The sequence below is a fragment of the Crocodylus siamensis genome, chromosome 2 (genome assembly GCF_052110815.1).
Source record: "Crocodylus siamensis isolate JL-2025a chromosome 2, ASM5211081v1, whole genome shotgun sequence".
In the NCBI taxonomy this organism is placed as follows: Eukaryota; Metazoa; Chordata; order Crocodylia; family Crocodylidae; genus Crocodylus; species Crocodylus siamensis.
Window position 1 is genome coordinate 4,096,697 of NC_143396.1, and position 20,260 is coordinate 4,116,956.

The 20,260-nt window shown below is 43.5% G+C and overlaps 1 protein-coding gene across 4 annotated transcripts in view; it reads right to left on the minus strand.

Moving 5' to 3' along the window:
- Positions 1-20,260, minus strand: part of CTNNA2 (catenin alpha 2) — a 914,223-nt gene that overhangs the window by 596,202 nt on the left and 297,761 nt on the right. For all 4 annotated transcript variants that reach the window (XM_090035040.1, XM_090035037.1, XM_090035039.1 and 1 more), the window contains 2 exons: positions 16,802-16,921; positions 12,258-12,524 (listed from right to left, as the gene is read on the minus strand). In XM_090035040.1, the coding sequence (XP_089891166.1) occupies positions 12,258-12,524; positions 16,802-16,921 (387 nt within the window). The remainder of the gene's footprint in view (positions 1-12,257; positions 12,525-16,801; positions 16,922-20,260) is intronic.

The following is a 20,260-nucleotide window of genomic DNA, read 5'->3' on the forward strand; positions in this document are numbered from 1 at the left end:
ACACCCAAGTTGTTCAGTGCACAGGAGTAATTTAACATTTTTATTTAAAGCCGCGCCATTGAGTATAGTGTTCCACCATTTTTACTGCATGCCATCCAAGCCATGCACAGAATACTGAATTATTCATTTCTTCCTGAGCACCACCCCCTACGCACTTCTAGACTCTTACATATTTACAGACTGATAGATAGATCTCTACATGCCCCTGTGCGGCCCTGATATGAAAATCAAAATTATCAAAAATATTACCCAATTTTCTGCATCTTAGAGAGCTACTCAAAGTCTAAATTAACAGAGTAATTAACATTTTATAGCATTGTGTATTTCAAAAAGCACTCGCATGAATTACAGTTGCATTCATGTTTAACACTTCTGCAAATGAGACCCTAGAGTCTCAAGCAGAAAATGAGGAACGCACAGTAAATGGGCATCTGTGGAAATGCTGATTTGTGGGACTTGCCCAGCATTGCACATTCATCTGTAACAGAGGCATGGATAAAATCCAGTTCCCTAGGGTGACATTCAACTTTGCCATATTACTGTCCTTTCTGCTGTATGTGATCCTGCCATACTACAGGGATACCTACCTGAAGATTGTATTACATGCAAATATAAAAGGGCCCAAAATAACACTTGGGGACCACCACAACTGTGATATTTTGTAAGTTTAAAACATTTGAATTTGCAGTGTTAAATTATACGTTATATTTTTGGTTGTAAGTTACTACTACTAAAACCTTGAAACTAATGAAAATGGTATCATACGAAGCCATGCAGACACCCAACTCAAGTCATTACTGGGGTTGATGCAATGAGATGCACAATATAGATTTATGCCACTTCAGCCAATAAAACAACAGTATAATAACAGTGCCAACAGTAGCTGATTTTTATGCTCTGCATGCATCAGCCATTAACTCTGTAAAAGGTGTGCGCTTTGCCACCGTCTCATTCAGAAGTTCATCAACAGTCAAACAAAGTAGATACTAAGAACCCTTAAAATCAATTTAGTGTTCAGGGTGGGAATGCATTCGGCCCCATATTCTGTAACCTGGCTTTTGCTCTGCTGCAGCTCTCCTATTCCTTACCCACATCCCAGATCCTCCCCATCTCCCATTCCCCCTACCCACATTATGGCTCATCTCCTGCCGCCTGCATGTATCCATTTGCCCACCCACACTGTGACCTCTTTCCCGCCTCCCCACACATGGCCTGGCTGCTGCCTATCACCACCTTTTCTACCCACATGTTCCTGGAGCTACTGGTCTCCTTCTTACTCTGTTCCTTCCTTCTTCCAGGTTCTTGCTGCCTCTTCATTGATCTTACCATTCAGCTGCACCGTAACAACGTGATTCTTTCACCTTCACCCTGTTCATGCCTGCCGGCCCTGGAGAGAGAATGCTCTGTGCCAAGGGACAATTGGTATATTTTATCCGTTAAACTCCCAAGAAGCCTCTACTGAACACAGGCAAATAGGCAAACACTCATTTATAACCTGATTAAATCTGAGTGAGTTCAGGAGAGCAGCAAGAGGCACATCTTTCACTACCCAACAGTCTCTTGCTCAATTTGAAGTCCCTTCTCCAAAGCATGTCACCGTTAAAACCTCTATGCAAAACAGTTTGGAGGCAGGGATATCATCTCTCTATTCTTTTTTTTTTTTTTTTGTAAATGACAACTATTTGAGACATTTTTTAAAAACTGCCTGAATACCCAGGTGGGAATATTTCTGCCTACATGGTGAATGATTGACAACTTTCTAATACAACTTAAAAAGAACTGAATATTAGACAACCATAAGAGGCATAAGCAACTGGACTATAAAAAGTGGAAATATATGCATCTAAGTAAACAAACATTTATATTGTGCATTTATTAGCCATTTCCCCCTTCTACCTATTTTTCTTTAATGAACTGAGAATTTAAAGGGAAAACAATGTAATTATATGTAGGCAAAACGTGTGTGGCTAGTCATAACAAGCATCTAGAGAAACAGATTTTATGATAGTTAAATATCAGTTCCCGAATACTAGTGAAATTACCCTGTAGAAAATAAGAGCCTAAATGCTTATGTTAAGTGAATACACATATACACATAGTACCGTATTCTACACAATTCAGAAGAATTCTGAAAGTAAAGATATTTTCCGGTTTCCTGGTCTAACAAAATAGATTCCTATATTCTTACTGCCCATTCAAAATATTTCCAAAGACCTAAAATATATAACTTTTGTCCAAAGATGAAAGTAATTGTTAATTGGTCAGAAGCAACTGTTTTACTAAAGTACACAATCAAGTTGCTATAGACTATGATGATGAGAGCCACATGAAACATATTTAAGGAAGAATTTAAATATTTAAGACAGATGCAACATACCTAAAATAATATAATATTTTGATTCACAAACCACTAAAATTCTTTTAAAAGGCAGCTATTTGCAAGTTTAACTTATGGTTGATGCCACAGAAATTTGCTGCAGCAAAAGCAAAAGGAGCTTCAACTGCTATGTTATGTATGCCTCCTTCGTACTTCTGTTGCAGGGAAGAATGATTTGTTTATCCTACAATAAAAGATCCTTTAGTGTATATTTAAGATTAAATGCCAAGATATCAATCATTCAAGTTTTAACACAGGTGATAGAGAATTAACATATCAATGCTAATTACTCAGCAGGATAATTACTCAAAGGTTATAGTCTTCTTTTCACTTGCTGAAGATATAGCTTCCTGTGATAAGGAGGATCAAACGTTCTCTTTCTATCCCCTTGGGTCCCATGTTGCGGTTATGCTGCTCTGTTTTGTCTGTTTAGCACAGAAGTGATATTAGAAACTTCTCAGAATCTCACCCACCCTTAGCCTTACAAACAAGGAGAATTATGGCTTAGCTGTGGGAACACGAAAATCTAAGTTCTTTTTGACAGCTAAGCAGTCAGATAAAACAGAAAAAAAAAGCTAAACGCTGGCAAAACAATATTATATTCAAATAGGTTTTTAGGTCCCAAGTAAAATGGATGCAAGAAAATATCTTCCTTCTTAGAATCAGGAAGATCAGATTCACGGTGACAGCCCGTATCTATATGCTCATAAGTGTATATGAAATAGACTCTGATACCGCTATACTAGTTTAATTGTCACACTGAATCTCTGACACTTGCAGTACTGTGCAAGTGTGAAAAAAAAAAATGACCTGAAATAGGAATGATGTCTGGATATTTCTACAAAAAAAGGCTAGGGAGCATATCAGATGACCTGAATAGTCTCTCTCCCCCATGTATGGATGGATTCCCTGTCACTGGGTGTGTCTACACAAGATGTCTACTCCGCATCAGCCTAATAACACCGCGCAGCAGTGTAGCAGTTATTAACCATGCTAACAGCCTACCTTTGCACTATTAGGCTAATGCGCAGTGAGCATCACAAAATAACCATGTACTGGTGTTACCGCACAGTGACTCTAGGTACAGTTAGTCCTAAACTAACTGTGCACTAACTAAGGTGCATCAATGTACATGTAGACGTGCCCACTAAGCACAATGACTCTTTTTTGCATTGAATAGCAGTCTTTTCCAGATGCAGCACCAGTTTGAAGCTGATAAGCATCATATGATTCTAATCCATTTCAAACTTTAGGCCGTCTACGCCACATGGGGAGAAACTCCAAAGAACAACCAGATCAGACACTGATCATTTTTATGGATTCTCACCATTAAGAGACCTACTTGTGAACTGTTCAAAGGAATTAGGAAAAGTATGTGCAGGACACAGTAGAGCATGGATTGCTGCATCCAGGGGTCAATGAATGCATTTAGGAAGCATGCAGAGGCCCGGAGCGAGTGCTGCAGCAGAGACAAAGCAGAAGCCACTGGACACTGGGGAAGCCGAGCAGGTCCCCAAGCAGCTGCAGCGGTGACAGCAGCAGCTCTGTGCAGAAGCTGTGTGCTGGCTGGGCTGGGCCAGGCGCTTCCTCGCACAAGAGAGCGAGGAACGTGGGGTGGGTGGGGTACAATTAGTTGGTGAGCACCCGCGGGCTAGATGAAATTGCCTGGTAGGCCAGATTCGGCCCACCGGCTGTATTCTGCCCACCCCGGTACAGAATAATGTCACAGACGCAGTTAGTGACTGGGGAGAACTAGGATGTGCATGTTGCAAACAAAGTTGTTTTGACCAATGTGTAAAAGGAGACTGGGAACCCCATATAGCAGCAGCAGGTGCTAACTTTAGAAGGGGGTCAGCATTTCCCCCACTCCCATGAAGTCCATGCTCTAGCAGCAAAAGCAGTCCTATAGCACAACTCTTATAGTGGCAACTGCGTGTTGTTGTGGCTTTCAAGCCATCAGTGTGTTGGAGCAGACCATGTGGTGGCAGCTGCAGCCACCAGGGATGTTTTTGAGTCCCTGGCATAGGTTAGACTGCTGCAGGCCGCTTGCCTGCCCTCCCTCCTGACTATCAGCACCCAAGCCCTTCCAGCACCCTCCCAACCCCCTGCTCTCCCACAGCGTTTGCCCAGGACACCAACCCTATTTGCTATGCTTCTGCTGAATACTTTCCACTGAGCTGAGGACCATATTTTAGGCTGGTGCAATGTTCAACAGATAAGCTTGGCTAGCCCCAAACCTGAAGGGGGAATGATGTTAGTGTCTAGCACTGGTTGGAACAATAAGTCCTGAAAAGTCCTTATTACTAACTGGAGCATGTGGTCTCTTTATTACACCTGATGAGGTCAGGAGGAGGAGGTGGAATATAATATCACTGATGGTTTTCTGAGCTAGTCTGACAGGCCATCCAAACTGAGGGAGCCTGATGTGACCCATACTACTTCACCTGTCACGCAGCCTGACAGGGTGCAACTCCTAAAATCTCACATATTCTTTAATGTCAAGATAGTCAAGAAGAAAAACCATAATTACTGCAATCAGTACAAATAAGATGCTTTATTTATTCAGCACAATGAGTTTTTGTAGATAAAAAAATATTCATTTTTATACTTGATGGTCAGACTTTTCAATGTTGGTTTTGTAGTACCTAAATTAGGTATTTCATTTGCAAATGTCATGCTCTTTCTGAAACTGGTATTAATACAGGCTATAAAAAAGCTCCTTCATTTGCCAGGGATGATTTCCTCTTTTACGTATTTTCAAAGCTCTTCTTGTTGCATTAATGATGCAGCCCTATGCTGGCAGTAACGAATGCAAACAATTATGAAGGTTTATAAAGCGCTCTGGCACTTTCAAGAGTTTGTGCCCTTTATTAACACATATTATAGCAAAATCAAAATATTAGGATTCAGGAGGTCAAGAGCTATTATATAACTGACTATTCCCAAGAGTATCAATATCAATTCTGCAATTATGATTTACTTAAAAATCCAAACTGGTACTTAATGCACAAGCAACCAAGCACCAAGATAAGGAAAAAAATAAAAATCACTTAGGAAAAAAACAGCCCTTTAAACCTGAAGTCTCAGCCACAGAACTCTTTCTACTCTCAACACAGATTCCTTGTCCTATTACAGTAGTTCATAAGTTTAATGCAGGTGTGCCTAGATCAGAGAAGCAAAAGCATATTAAAATCCCTTCCCTTCCAATGAGCAGGCTATCAGGGAACCATCCGTTGTCCTTCCCTGCCTCCGCATTGGAGGGTGAGCGTGAAAGCAGAGAATAGTGGGATACTGTGGTGCCATGAACAGAGGCTACACGTGGGCAACGGTGCTGTTCGAAACAGCTAACAGTCTGCGGCAGAATCAACGTTGTTGTTTTTTTCCCCCACAAACCTCTTGAAGACCTGTACTCTCAATTTGGCTAGGTACATAAATTACACATAAAGAGGTCTAAATCTGTAACAGAACAGAAGTTCAGCGCAGTTCAGCCTGTTTAAAAATGGCAGAACCTGGTCTAAGACAGACCTTTAATGGACGTAGATCTTTAACGGACAGACCTTTAATGGACCTTTAATCTACTCCCTCCACCACTGTGGACCATGGTACAGGTTTTGTGTCCATCTATCTCCTTTTTCTCTCAGCGTCGCGAACACCCTCCCTCCCCTTCCCGCACCTCCGGGCTTAGATGGCTAACACTGTATTTCTGTAAACTAGTTGCGATCCCCTCCTCAGCCCCATCCCTCTTATGTTAGTCCCTCAGTTGGATGCTCTGTATTTCCCTACTGGCTTTGTCATCTTTTTGGTTCATAACTCTTAACATCTACTAATAAAATAAAATCAGAAATAATGGGCTCCTGTACACGTGCAGGAAGGCTGCTCCGACACGCTGTCATTACAGCACGTCGGAGCAGCCTCAATTTATCAAGCCTGCCACAGCATGGTAATTATTGCGCTCCAGCAGACTCCAGCATCACGTGTATCAGTGTCTGCAATGGCGTTTTATTTAAAACTCATTTGACAAGCTTTAGTTCAAAGCGCCCACCATAGATGACTGGTGGGGGGGCACAGGGGAGCATGCGCTGGCCCTGAGATTGGCAGCTGCCGGCTTCTGCGGGCAGTCACCACTTGCCACAGCACCACCGTCACCAGCTTCTGTGGGCAGTCACTGCTTGCCCCCCTCCCACCGACGGCTTCTGTGGGCGGTCGCTGTTCACCACCCCCACCCCCCGCTGCCGACTTCTGTGCAAAGTCACTGTTCGCCACCCCCCCCCCACACACACACACACCCCGCTGGCTTCTGCAGACGGTCGCCGCTTGCCACCCTGCCAGTGCCACCCACAAACTGTGCCCCCCCAGTCTCAGGAGGCACCAGTCACCCATGGGCCCCTCCACCATGTTTTAGCACGGGGACGCTGATACACATGACGATCTGGGCACTTAAATTAGCACGGCCCTCAGAGCTGTGCTAATTAAAGCGCCCCGCCCTCCATCCCCTGCCTCCTAGAGAACATCTATAAATGCCCAATAGGTTTAAGTTAGACCGCTGTACCAGATCCCTTCCCAACTCAACTTAGGTCACAGTCTGCTGGCATCCCAGGCGCCTTTGCAGCACAGGGCAGCGCACTAGCCTCAACTGCACTCATCTGCTCCAGTCAGGTGCTGGCCGGCCCTGCCCCTGGGCTGAAACAGAAACGGCAGGAGCTGGGCAGAGCCGTGCAGCACTGGGCAAGGGTGGAGGAGCTAAGCCCCTCTCATCAAGTGGGTGCTCCCAGCTGTGCTTGCTCAGTCCTGGGGCAGGCCAGTAGGGCACGGGTGTCTGCTCCCTTCCCCCAGTGCTGCACTGCTTTCAGTCCCAGCTCCTGCTCCTGCCGAGCAGAGCAATGGCAGAGGGGGGAAGAGGAGGGAGCAGATGCCCGCCACCGTGACGACCCCCCTTCCCACCCCTAGCCGTGCTGGACTGGGTGCGGGGGAGGCTGGGACTTGGCCTGCAGTATAGATGGCCTCCACTCCCCCTTTCCCCTCTAGTGCTGCCCAGCTCTGCTGACAGCCTCAGCCCCAGCTCCTGCCTGCCCGTGTCAGCCAAAATGGGCAACGGCACAGACGGGTGCGGGGAGTAGGGGACACCCTGCCACTCAGACCCGCTCTGGCCACACCAGAATCAAACAGGCACAGTGGAGGCCACCCGCTGACAATGAGCCACTGGGTAGAGAGAGGCCATGCTGGGAGGTATGCAGGAGTGCTCCATCCCCCGTCAACCCCCCCTCCTCTTTCCTCAATATATCCAGAATTACTTTGCAGGCAGTACAGAACAGTCTGTCTCCACCTGTGTGCAAGGTCCCTGCAGGATACTGCCTTACACAGTCCAGCACTGAGATGTATTTGGCTGTCTAGGAGTATTCTTCTAAGTGGGCATGCCGAGGAATCCTTCTCAGGCTGCAGCAAGCTGACCCAGTATGACTGCAGGTGCTTTAAAAGCTGGCGCAAAAACCCTCCCGCTTGCTTGACTAGCCCCAGACTGGATCCTGGACTGACCCTACGTCACAGGCTCAGCGTCTGATTTGCTCCCTCTCCTCCCTCCCCTGCCTCATGCTTCAGGACTGCAGGGTTTCCTGCCCTTTTCTCTGCTTGCAGCTTGCTTTTGGGGATTTTTTTTTTGCAGCAAGCCTGCTAAAATCATGGAGCCCATCCTTTTTTGTGGAAGTCCACCAAATTCGCAGCCTCCGTAAAAAAAAAATAAAATCACACAATCATGAATTTGAGAGGTCCTTACAGGTAAGGCATGTGAAACTGAACACCGCAGACATTACGGAAACATAGTGGAATAGCAGTCTGTCACTGGTACACATGGTACATGGGTACAAGAGATTATGTGCAGAATATTTCTGATGATAAAAGAGATGTATGGGAAAAGGCGGTGTGGTAACATGGTGCATTGATGATGCGATAGACTGCAAAAAAACTGGAAGAGAGAGCATGCATGAAACAAAATCTATTTGCATCAACATACTCTGGGGAAAAGATAAAAAGGTTCAATAGGAGCAGTCTTGGGAGTCTGCAGCTGACCTACGGGGTCACATCTAGATATTGAAACAGATCTGTGGCAGAAAAGAGAAATCTCTGTAATCCTGTTAGACTGATAGATAATATTGGAAGGTAATGTCATGACAAGAAATTTCAAGCTTCACAGATATATATGGGAGAACCCATGCTACTGCTTATAGTAGGGCCCCTATATTTCTGGATGAGTTGCAAATAAATGCTAAGGTCAGAATTGCGTAAGGGTGTCTGAGGTTCAAGTGTAAGCCAAGATACTTCAGTGTAGGTTTTTCAGACTACTTAACATTTTTATGATGTGTTGTATGTTCAAAGCACAGTTCCAGCCAATATCAGTCACCAGTACTTTATACTTATTCAAATCTGTCTCTTGGTGCCTCGCACTGAGCAACCATAAAAAAAGGAACAGCTTATGGCCAGTGTTGACATTTTTTGGCTTACATGATTTGACTTGCATCTCATGGGAAAGCTGTGTCAGAGATAGGGATAAAAACTAACTCGGTTAGGGGGCATTCTGATTTCTTAACCATTTTTCCACTTCTGTGCCATGTTCACTAAACACCTTCTATGTGAGGCAGGGGTACTATGTACAACTCTGACACATACTCAGACCGCAGTCCATTCAATTCTATACACGGACGCAGCAGTCCTACGGGGAAAAAAAATACAAAGTTGTAAACGTACCACTAAATACTATATCATATGGGGTGGGGGGGCGGTGTTTCTTTTCAACCTGCTGCTTACAAACAGAGAGGAAACTAGTTGAGAATGTGAAGGCAAAAAGCAACACGGGTAACAGTGATCATGAAATGCTAAGAGGTCAAGATCCTCACTGAAGGAAGAAAGGACAGCAGCAGGAGAAAGATGTTGGACTACAGAAAAGCAGACTTCAACAAACTCAAAGAACAGCAGGCGTTGGGAGAGTCCCTGTTCCCCCGAGCACCGCCAGGAGTGACCAGGAATAACGGTCACAAGCTGGCAGAGGTAGATTCAGACTAGACATCAGGAGGCGCGACTTCACGGTCAGGGCGGCTAGGGTCTGGGACCACCTTCCAAGAGAAGTGATGCTGGTTCCTACCCTGGGGGTCTTTAAGATGTGGCTTGGCAATCACCTTGCTGGGGTCGCTTGACCCCAGTACTCTTTCCTGCCATGGCAGGGGGTCAGACTTGATGATCTGCTCAGGTCCCTTCTGACCCTACTAACTATGAAACTATGAAACAGGTAAGCAGGATCCCCTTGGGAGGATCTGAAGAGATAAAGGCATCCAGAATTCCTGGCTGCACTTTAAGGAGGCCGTATCAATAGTACAGGAGCAAGAGCTATCCCAATGTGACAGAAGAATGGGAAGTGCAAAGAGAGACAAGCCTGGCTAGGCAGCAATCTCTTCACTGAGTGAAACTCCTCAAAAAATCCTATAAAAAGTGGAAGCTCATTCATAGGAAGAGTATAAAAATATTGCGCCAGGGAGCAAATTAGGAAGGCCAAGGCACAATTTCAGATGCAACTGGCAAAGGACATAAAAAACAATAAAAAGGGATCCCACTAGTATGTCAAAAGTACAAGGAAGACAAAAGAAACCAAAGATCCCTTATGGAATACAGAAGGCAACCAGTTATGGATGATGCAGACAAGGGTGATATATTTGATTTTTTTTTCAATCTTCACAAATAAAGGCAGCTATCGGATAATGTGCATGCAAGCCGCAAAGATCAGGAAGAAGACAAACAACCTGGAGTAGTGGCAAAATATAGCTTGGGGATTACTTAGAGAAGCTATACGCTTTCAAGTCAGAAGCACTGGATGAAAAACACCCCCCAGGGGCAGTGGTTTTTAACCTGTGACCTGTGGACACGTAGGGGTCCACAGGCTATGCCTAAGGGGACCACAAAAGATGACTATGATCCATCAAAAGTATTTGAATACCCACACTTACAATTCAAAGGAGTCCATGCCTCCATTTAAAAATTCTTAGAGGTCCACAAATAACAAAAGGTTGAAAACCACTACCCTGGGGTAATGAAGGAATTTAGCTGGGGTCATTTCAGAGGCACTGGCTACCGTCTTTGAGAACTCATAGTGGTCGGGTGAGGTCCTGGGATGGAAAGGGCAAATATAATGCCCCTCTTCAAGCAATGGCAGAAGAAGGTTGTCGGGAATTACAGACAAGTCAGTCTGACGTCAGTACTTGGAAAGATCATGGAGCAGCGGGTCCTCAAGGAATCTATTATGAAATGAGTGGAAGATAACACAAGGTGAACACAAAGAACCAGCATGAGTTCACCAAAAGCAAGTCATGCCTGAACAATCTGATTTCCTTCTATGATAAAGTGATAGGCTTGGCAGATGGAGGAAAAGCAGTGGATGTGATATACCTTAACGTTAGCAAGGCTTCTGACAGTCCCCCATGACATTCTTATTAACAAACTAAGGACATGGAGACTAGACAAAAGTACCGGAAAGTGCATACAAAACTAGTTGGATCATCGTGCTCCAAAGACTAGTCATCAATGGCTCAATGTCTACTTGGGAAGGAGTTATCGAGTGGGGTTCCCTGGGGGTCTGCCCTGGGTCCGCTATTGTTTAACATCTTCAGTAATAATTTGGATGAAGCAACTGAACCCACGTTTAGCAAGTTTCATTAAGCGCAGACCCTCCTGTTCCTTTGCCCCAATCTGTTTTTCTCCTAATGACACACTTGCCCTGCTTCCTTCTTCCTCTGCTTCTCCACATAAGCCCATTCTGTAGCTCCTTTCCCTCTCCTCCTACACAGTCTGTCTACTGACCCCTTTCTCCCTCCATCCCCCTCCATCCTGGAAACCCCTTACTCTCTCAGCTCCTCTTCTTTCCTATGTAAAACAAGGAGACAGCAGAGCACAATTACAAAGTGGCAGCCCAGTCCTTTGAAAAGCTGGGCAGTCACACTCCTTGTGACAGGGTGCCTCTCCACTGCTTCCCTCTTCAACTTTAACTACAAAGGGATATACAGTGCAGTCAGGTGGTGGCAAATGCTTGCATCCCACTGCTCAGTCACCTAAGTGAAAGGATGATGTTTCCTAAGCAAGTGCTTTAATAAACCCACACCTTAAAGCCAGAAATGAAAGGAAATGGATCCTACTCTGCAGCTATAGCTGTCCCACCTTCTAAATAGCGTCCTTCAAAAAAATGGCGTGGGCAAGAGTTGCAATAACAAGGCAGCAAATAACAAAGCTGTTAATGCCAAGGGCAACTTCGAGCACGGTCCTCATCATGACCTATTTAAAGGCAGCAGCGTCTTGGCTGCACAAAGGCAAGCAGTGGCAGTCCTGCCCTCAAACCTCCCTGTAAGCCCTAATCGGGCATGAGGGGCAACCAGTGAGCAGAGGTTGGACTCGTTCCATCCACATTCTGGAGAAGAGAATCTCCATCTCTGTATCTCCGTGCTATGATTTTGTCCCTGCGATGCCAGCCAAACCATCCTAAATCGGCTCTAACCTTTCAAACTAAGTAAAAGCTCCTCAGCATGAATTAAACCTGAACTCTTTAACAGAAGAAAGAAACCAGATTAATCACCTCAGTATTGCTGGATAAAATTCAGCTGATGGCGAGGCAGAAAAAGACCTTTTTTTGTCCTTGTCACAGCTACAGGACAAGAACACAAACAATGGCCTGGATTTCTAGAGTTCACTAACAGTAGAAGTTATTCCTCATTAACAATGTTTCATCACTTCCATTTTCCTGGCTGTAGTCTACCCTTCATTTTTTTTTTCAAAAGGCAAGTACAAGTCCTCTTGAAATGTTGCTTGAATGTCACAGGATTGCCATTTTGCACATGCTTCTGGTACTTACATCAAATTCATTTAGTGCTGCAGCAAGTTCCCCGATGCCAGTGTGACCCTTGTTTTCATCAGTGGGTGAAGTGGCCTGTGCAGCATTAGAGATGCCAGCAATGGCCTCTTGTACTTGCTTGAAGACATAGTCTCGGTTGGCTCTAGTAGCGGCTACATCAGGGTGGCGGAGAAACGCTTGAGATGCCGTGTACAACATGGTGGCATTCTTCTTCAGAGCACCTCGGGCAGCAGCCATTTCATCTCTACAGTGGGGATCTTTCAGCTCCTGTACAAACATAGCAATTGTCTTATGATTATATATTGAATATTTAAAATGTTAAAATGTTAAAAAGTTCATTTTTAAAACCTCATAAATAGGGCTTTCTGTATCCCGTAGCTCTCAAGCAATGGCACCTACAACGATTTATCATGTACTCTATGAAGAATGGTCCATAGGTTTGGAAGGGGACAACCTCCAGCATGGATGCTTATTTCTCCTGTGTCTACTGCAATTACACTTGTCCTTTTTTGCTCAATGTTTCTATACTTCAATCAGCTGGTTCATTTCTATCAGTCAAAATATAGCACAAGATAAAAGTATGAGGTTCAAAAGAGGCCTTCCTGATTGATTTGATCCAGGCTGCTGCTTCCATGAAAGTACCCTGAATGCAAAACTGCCGCTGCAAAGAGCAATACTTTCTTATGAGCACTCTGTTTTTCCATGTCACCAGCACAGATGGTTTCTTTCCTTTTGTTTTTGACTGCAAACATATTTCTAGCTCATCCATATTTTGCACATTCTCTTCACTTGTTATTTTCATCATCATTTTCATGTTTATTTTTTAAATTTGTAATATTTTTATTCTGAATTTTTAAAGACATGCTCTTGGTGGGCTTTTTGTTATTGGTCTCCACAAGATGCACTGGCTTTTTATAATATCCCCAAGATGTTTATGTTTTTAAAGCTCTTTGGCTACTTCCTCTTACTGTCCTCTTTACTAACACATCCATTGTTCATTATCTCATGTTTACAGACTAATTTGACAATGTTTTCTAATCATTCCATTCACTGATTCATTTACATGTTTATGGTACTCATCACACTCTTTTCTGAATGTCTTACAAATATTAATGAAGTCAGTGTAACAATAATTACATAAGGAAAGAAAGCATTACAAGCTCCATTTTAAAGCTAGGAACATTGGAGTACACAGAAGATAAGTAATTTGTTTGTGTTTCTCCATGTTTTAAACAAAAGTCCATTCTGTTTCTTACAATGACAAGAGTTTGTAACTCATGCATATGTACCATATTCCAGGAGTGTTATCCAACCTGGGGGTGCAAGATTTTTTCAGTGTTACTCACTGTATCTGCACAAAAGACATGTCTGAATGCACAGAATAATATTGCTTATGCATTGATTGAGAAAGATTAATGTGCGCCAAATTCAGTATTGATGTACTGCAAAAATAAGGTATGGGGGTGAACAAAACAGAAGGGGAAGTGGCGCATTTCAGAGTCCGGTTGGCTGCTGCGTGGCCCAGCAGGAGATCAAATACTGTGTTTTCTTGAATATAAGACAAGGGTTTTTTTCCCCAGTTAACACGGGGGGACGGGGGGGGGGAACCCTCATCTTATTTGCATACCAGCAAACCCCATCATGAAATACACTGTCTATCATTAAACTGCTGCTTGAAGCAGCGTGTGCTCAGTTATGGAAACCAGCTATGAAGTTGCCCGAATGCAGCCCATGCAGAGTATGTCATAAAACACATAACCCATATTGGGCAAACACATTGGTGGGAACCTTTTGTGTCTGTGCATATCCCTTAAAAAAACGGGCACTTTCCTCCCTGGGAGGGAACAAGTTGGCCTGGAGCTACAGCAATACCAGGCCAACACTTAGATAGGCAACAGAAAGCTCTGACACCCTCCTCTGATTCCAAAAATGGTGATGGGAACATCCTTTTTTTTTAATTTAGTGTCTCAGGCCAAATTAGCCAAATCCATTCCAAATTCCATTGACAAGCAGAGTTCAGTTGTTCAAGTCTGCAGGGTACTACCACCATCAAGTGTCCTACCTCCCAGACTCATCATCCTGGGGCTTCTGATGCTCCGAAATCTATAGCAGGTATCCTATGTGCAGGCCCCAAACTCAGGGACCTCATAGTTCAGATGCCCCCTAGTGTCACTTGCCCCTAGCCAAAAGGCTGAAGGATCAAGCCAGAGGGAAAAAAAACCAAACCAAAAGCAGACTAGTGCAACCCATCTGAATAAGGTAATTGTGCTCAGTACCCCTCTGCACCAACACTGTTTCAAGTCATGGTGAACCACCATATCAAATATATTTCAACTTCTTCACTCCCACAACTGAACTGTGCCTTTCTTTCCCATTTCCAATGATTCTTTTTTTCTTCAGTAGCCTTAAATGTCTGGCAAACATCATCAAACTTCTAGCTAAATGAGAGAGACTGTCACCCTCTCTCTTAGCCTGTCACATGATTCAGAGGCCATGGAACGGGGTGGGCTGCCACCTCCTTCGCGGCTTTCAGATATGCTCTAACTTTACCCAACTTGTCATCAAAAGTAAACTCCCAACTGATCAACACACATCAAAAGGGGCACAGCCTTGACTCAACAATAATTGTTTAACCTGCCAGCACATCTTCACTGCTACTACAACCAATACCTCCCAAAATGAAACCTTCAGAATCCATGGATCCGACAGGGTGCAGACAGAAATGACATTTTTCACGCAATCTGGCCTCTGATAGCACTCTACAGCTGTGACCTAACACACATACATGGCTGCAGAGTGCTTCTAAAAAATGGCCAATCACATGAAAAATTAACCCTCCTCTATTCAGGTAAAAGATTAAGGCACTCTGGTTCAGAGTGCTTTAGGGAACTTGTGTTACCTTGAGGGTAAATTATTCCAGCAGGGCAAGCCTGGCCTGAGCTGAAGTGGGGTGGAACAGAGCCCTCTCGCCTCGGAGGCCTGGCCCAGATTCTGCCAGTCCCTCAGGTACTGCTGCTCCCTTCATTCCCTCTCTGCTAAAAGCCCTGGAGCTGGGAGGGAGAGACGGGGCTGGGTAGAGGGATGGTTCTGGCCAGCACCCCTGCTTGCTGGCTAGGAGGGCCAGTGCAAGTAGGCTTGATCCATGCCCCTGCCCAACCCAGCAGGCAAACGTCTGCTGGGTTGGGGGGGGGGGGCGGGCACTAACTCATGATGCTTTATGTAAAGCACCTGAATGTCTGTCAGCACCCACACATGCCTTTCCCAAAATGTGATACATCTGATCCAATTCACCAAATGCTATTATGGTAACTAAGTGGGTGAAACCAGACAGCAACTATCTAGCAGAACGTACTCCCAAAAAAGAAATATAAAGGACAGAGACACACGTGTGTCAGCTGGAGCACGTTTTTCACAGAAAAACCAATCCCCATCACTCTCTTCACACTGACCTCACTCTCCTCACACTGTGGGGAAATCTACCAAACACTTTTAAAAGGTAAACTTGGGAACAAATGCTCATAAGCTGGCTGACCACTAAGAACCAAGAACTGAACACAGATATTGATTTTATGACACATGGATTCCTGAATTTCTTCCTACACTGGACAAGTATTAATGACCCTCCTCCCTTCCTATAGGTCTTGATCTCCCTGTATTCAGCTTCTTTTCTTCTACTAATTGCCTGTCTGCTACCCTGGGAATTTCCCTTCCATCTCCAATTTCACAGCTCTTCTCTCCACTCTACAGTCTGTGCTTGCTCCCTTCCTCAGACCCGATGAAGAAATCATTGTATTTGAAAGCCTGTCTAACTTTATTCCAACCATGCAGTAGGTCCAATAAAAGATATTAGCCTAGACAATCCCTGACTCTCTCTTTACACTGGAGTGTATGTGTGTGTGCATGTGTGTGTATGCGTACACATGATGTCTGGCTCATCCCCCTCTCCCAGTTTATGAAAGAAAACAAGTTTAGCTACTAGGTCCCTGTCAATTGGAAGGGCCTACATTACACTAGATTAAGAGAGATCTTTGTGCACATAAGCATTTTTTTTCCCTTTGTAACCAGCAAGCCCAATATTTTCCAAAATAGGCATCTATAGTTTAGGCTATTCAATCCATATTTAGGCATCTACATAAATAGCCTATTTTTTCAGGGGTAGAGGGAATCCTCTGACTTAAATCAGTAACCTATCCAAATTCAGAGGCAACCAGTGGTGTTCAGCATTTTTCTTTTAATTTGGTTGCCTGGATATGAATTTAAGAGCCCATATCATTGGTTCTCTTATACTCAGCTCCACTGTGGTTTGAGGATTTGTTTTCTTTTGCTTCTCTTTTAAGATTTCACTCTAAAATATTGCCAGCTTTTGGAAAAGCAAAACAAAACCATGCTTTAGAAAATAAACAGGCATAATACATATAGCAGTTCTTGGCCAATTTTATGATACAAAGCAAAAAACAAAGTAAAAACAATGTCATCAAACTTAATAAAAATCACATCATTTTCCCTAACTGCATTTTTCAACCACTGGTTCACAATTTACCCACCTGTTGTCTTCTAGCAGCTACATAATTAAGTTTCACCATCTCTTTCCCAAATTCTTTAAAGCGATTTGCTAGGTCTTGTTCATTTGTTGCATTTTTGACAGCTTCCAATGCTTCTTCTACCTAGAATTTATATATGAAATATGTTAGAATTTTAATCCATCCATTTCTATTACTTTTCAAACTTGATATCATCAGTAGAGTTTCTCTGTGCCAAATTTGCCTCTCGGTTGCGTGCGTACAGTTACTCTAGAGCAATTTCACTGACTTTATTTGGTTTCATAAAGCTAATACAAAACCGTGTTTAATGTTGTTTTGCATAACTTCCCTTTATATATATTTCATTATCATATATAATTCATATGAGAGGCATTACTACAGGCATTCCCTTACTTGGATGGATTTAACAGATTAAATGCTTAACTGTGTATTTTTCCGATAGAAAAAGTGGACAAATTTCCCTTAATGTATATATTATGTCGGTGTTATGTGAAAAATAAAACTAACCATAGCTTAGAAAGAAAAATAAAAAGACAAAATAATTAAATAAATAAACTTAAATGTGAATTTACCCTATATTCCATAGCTGACTGATTTCAGATCTTTGCAAAATACACATAAAAAGAGCAGTTACGAAACAGAATACAGTAGCTGTAGGGTAATAATATGGTTGGGATTTAATTTTCTAATCTTGTATGTTTATCAAATGTGTTGTATGACCATTCTTTTAAATGGAGGGCAGAACCTGACAGAAGGGCAATAGAAATTTCTCTACAATTACTCAGTTCTGTTGCAGCAAAACAGGCAAAGATATGAAAGGCATAGATTTGTCACTTAGTGAACTTAATACCGCTATAATGGAAGTTCACTGGGTATCCAGTATAAAAGTTATGTATCATTACAATTTTCATAAAACAATTGCAATGGTTTGAAAATAACAATTGTTTTTTCCATGAGCAGTGGAATTTTGCATTTGTCATGTGCTAGAAAAGTGAAATTCTTGAACAGCTGTACACACATTTTTGGCTGAAAGAAAGGTGTTTCTCCTGGCACAAATGGATCACCTATCCACAAACAGAACTGACGTGGTCCAATCCAAACTTAACAATTACCATAACATAAGAGAAACACAATATGAAAAAAAGCACTACATTATCTAACGCATTCCTCATGTGCATCCACCTCAATTTAATATATTAATGAACAGCAGAAGATGCTAAATTGTTTACAGTGGGAACACGATAGCTTTGACATGCACACAACTTGGATTCATTTCTATTCTTGTGCAGCTTAACCTTCTGCTCGTAGGACAGTATCTTTTCTTTTATTCCTTTCTTTTTTTAATAATGTCAGCATCTTATTTACATATTGTTTCTTGCATTCTAATGAAAAACTTCTTAAGCTGGTTTAAAGGACACTTATGAAAAAGTCCATAGCTAATTGTTGCAGGGTAATGATCTCCCAGATAATCATGGCTAAGGAAAAAAGTGTGTGTGTGTACACACAGAAAGATACATGTTCATCAAAAGACCCTTCTTGCATACAATTTTTTGGTTTGTTTTAAGGAGGTGGTGGCCAACCTTCTCACTCCACAGACCAGATGGGATCTGGCTGGTGGGCTTGATCCAGCACATGGGGCTAGGAAGATGGGGGGCCAATTCCCCTGTGTATGGGGACATGAAGCCCAACCCTGACCTGGGTGCAGGGGAGAAAGGTAGTAGTAGCCTGGCCCCAAGCCTGATGTATGGGGAGAAGGCATGGGGGCAGAGTAGCCACATTCTGGATATGCAGGGGGGTGGGAAGCAGCCTGACTCCAACCTTGCTGCATGGGTGTGGGGGGGAAGGATTGGCCCCGATACAGATATGTAACGGTGAGTGGGCCTTGGTTGGGGACAGGAAAACTGGGAAGAAACCCAGCACCATCTGGATGGGTGGGGGGTTCGCCTAACGCTGATCCTGCTGCACAAAAGCGGTTGAAGGTAGGACTGCACCCATCCACAAAAACCTTTCACCAATTCTGTGGGGATCCCTGCAGGGCTGGATGGCATAGCTTCTCAGGCCGCATCAATGACTTGGAAGATGGAATGGAGTGCATCCTTAACAAGTCTGCAGATGATATCAAGCTGTAGGGAGTAGTAGATATGCTGGAGGGTAGACAAGAGCTAGACAAATTGAAGAATTAGACCAACAGAAATCTCATGAGTTTCAATAAGCAGAAGTGCAAAGCGTTGTATTTAGGAAGGAACAATTCCCATGTAGCGCTACAGGCTGGGGACTGCAGAAAAGGACCTGGGGGTTACAGTGGACAATAAGCTGAATATGAGCCAACAGTGTGTCCTTGTTGCCAAGAAGGCTAGTGACATACTGGGCTGCATTAACAGGGACGCTGCCAGCAGATCAAGAAAAGTGATTCTTCCCCTCTGTTCAGCACTGGTGAAGCCACATCTGGAGTGCTATGTTCAGTTTTGGGCCCCACCCGCTACAGAAAGGATGTGGACAAATTGGAGAGAGTCCAACAGAGGGTGATGAAAATGATGAGAGGGCTGGGGAACGTGACTTCTGAGGAGAGGGTAAGGGAACTGGGCTTATTTAGTCTACAGAAGAGAAGACTGAGGGGGATTTAATAGCAGCCTTCAACTCCCTGAAGTGGGGTTTCAAAAAAGATGGAGCTGGTCTGTTCTCGGCGGTAACAGATAACAGAACAAAGAGGAATGGTCTCAAGTTGGAGAAAGGGAAGTTTAGGTTAGATATTATGAAAAAATTTCTCACTAGGAGAGCAGTAAAGCATCAAACATAACTACCCAGAGAGGTGGTGGAATCTCCATCCTTGGTGGTTTTTAAGACTCAGCTAGACAAAGCCTTGGCTGGACCAGGACCTAGTTGGATGGTTCTTCTTTGAGCAAGGGGTTGGACTAGATGTGACCTCCTGAGGTCCCTTCCAACCCCAATTTTCTATGATTCTATGGGTTGAAGATTGGGCAATCCTGTTTTAAATTCTTTCAGATGCTACACTGGAGGCCTGAATTCCAAAGATGTTGACCATATTCATCTCCCCTTCCACCCACATATTGTCTTCTCTATCTCTGCACACCATGGGTATGTTTATATTATCTTAGACAAGTTTAGACCATGTAAATATTGTATGGTTTAAGACCATTTTATTGTAAAATGGAAAATATTTAAATCAAAATAACAATCCCCTTTTCCCCACATTTTTGCAAAGATGAGATTTTGTGAGATTTTGGGGCATTTGTTTCCACTGTGACATATACTCTCTGTCTTAGTGGCACAGACTGACAAAAACTCAATGGTGAGTGGCTTAGTCTACATGTTACACTTAACACATGCTAATTTTAATTGGTGTTAAAATGATCAGGTTTAAGGTTAATTCCCCCTTTTAATATGCACTGCTCTGACCTGTCCCTAAAGGGCTGGAGAACAAGGGCATGTCTAGGAGCCACG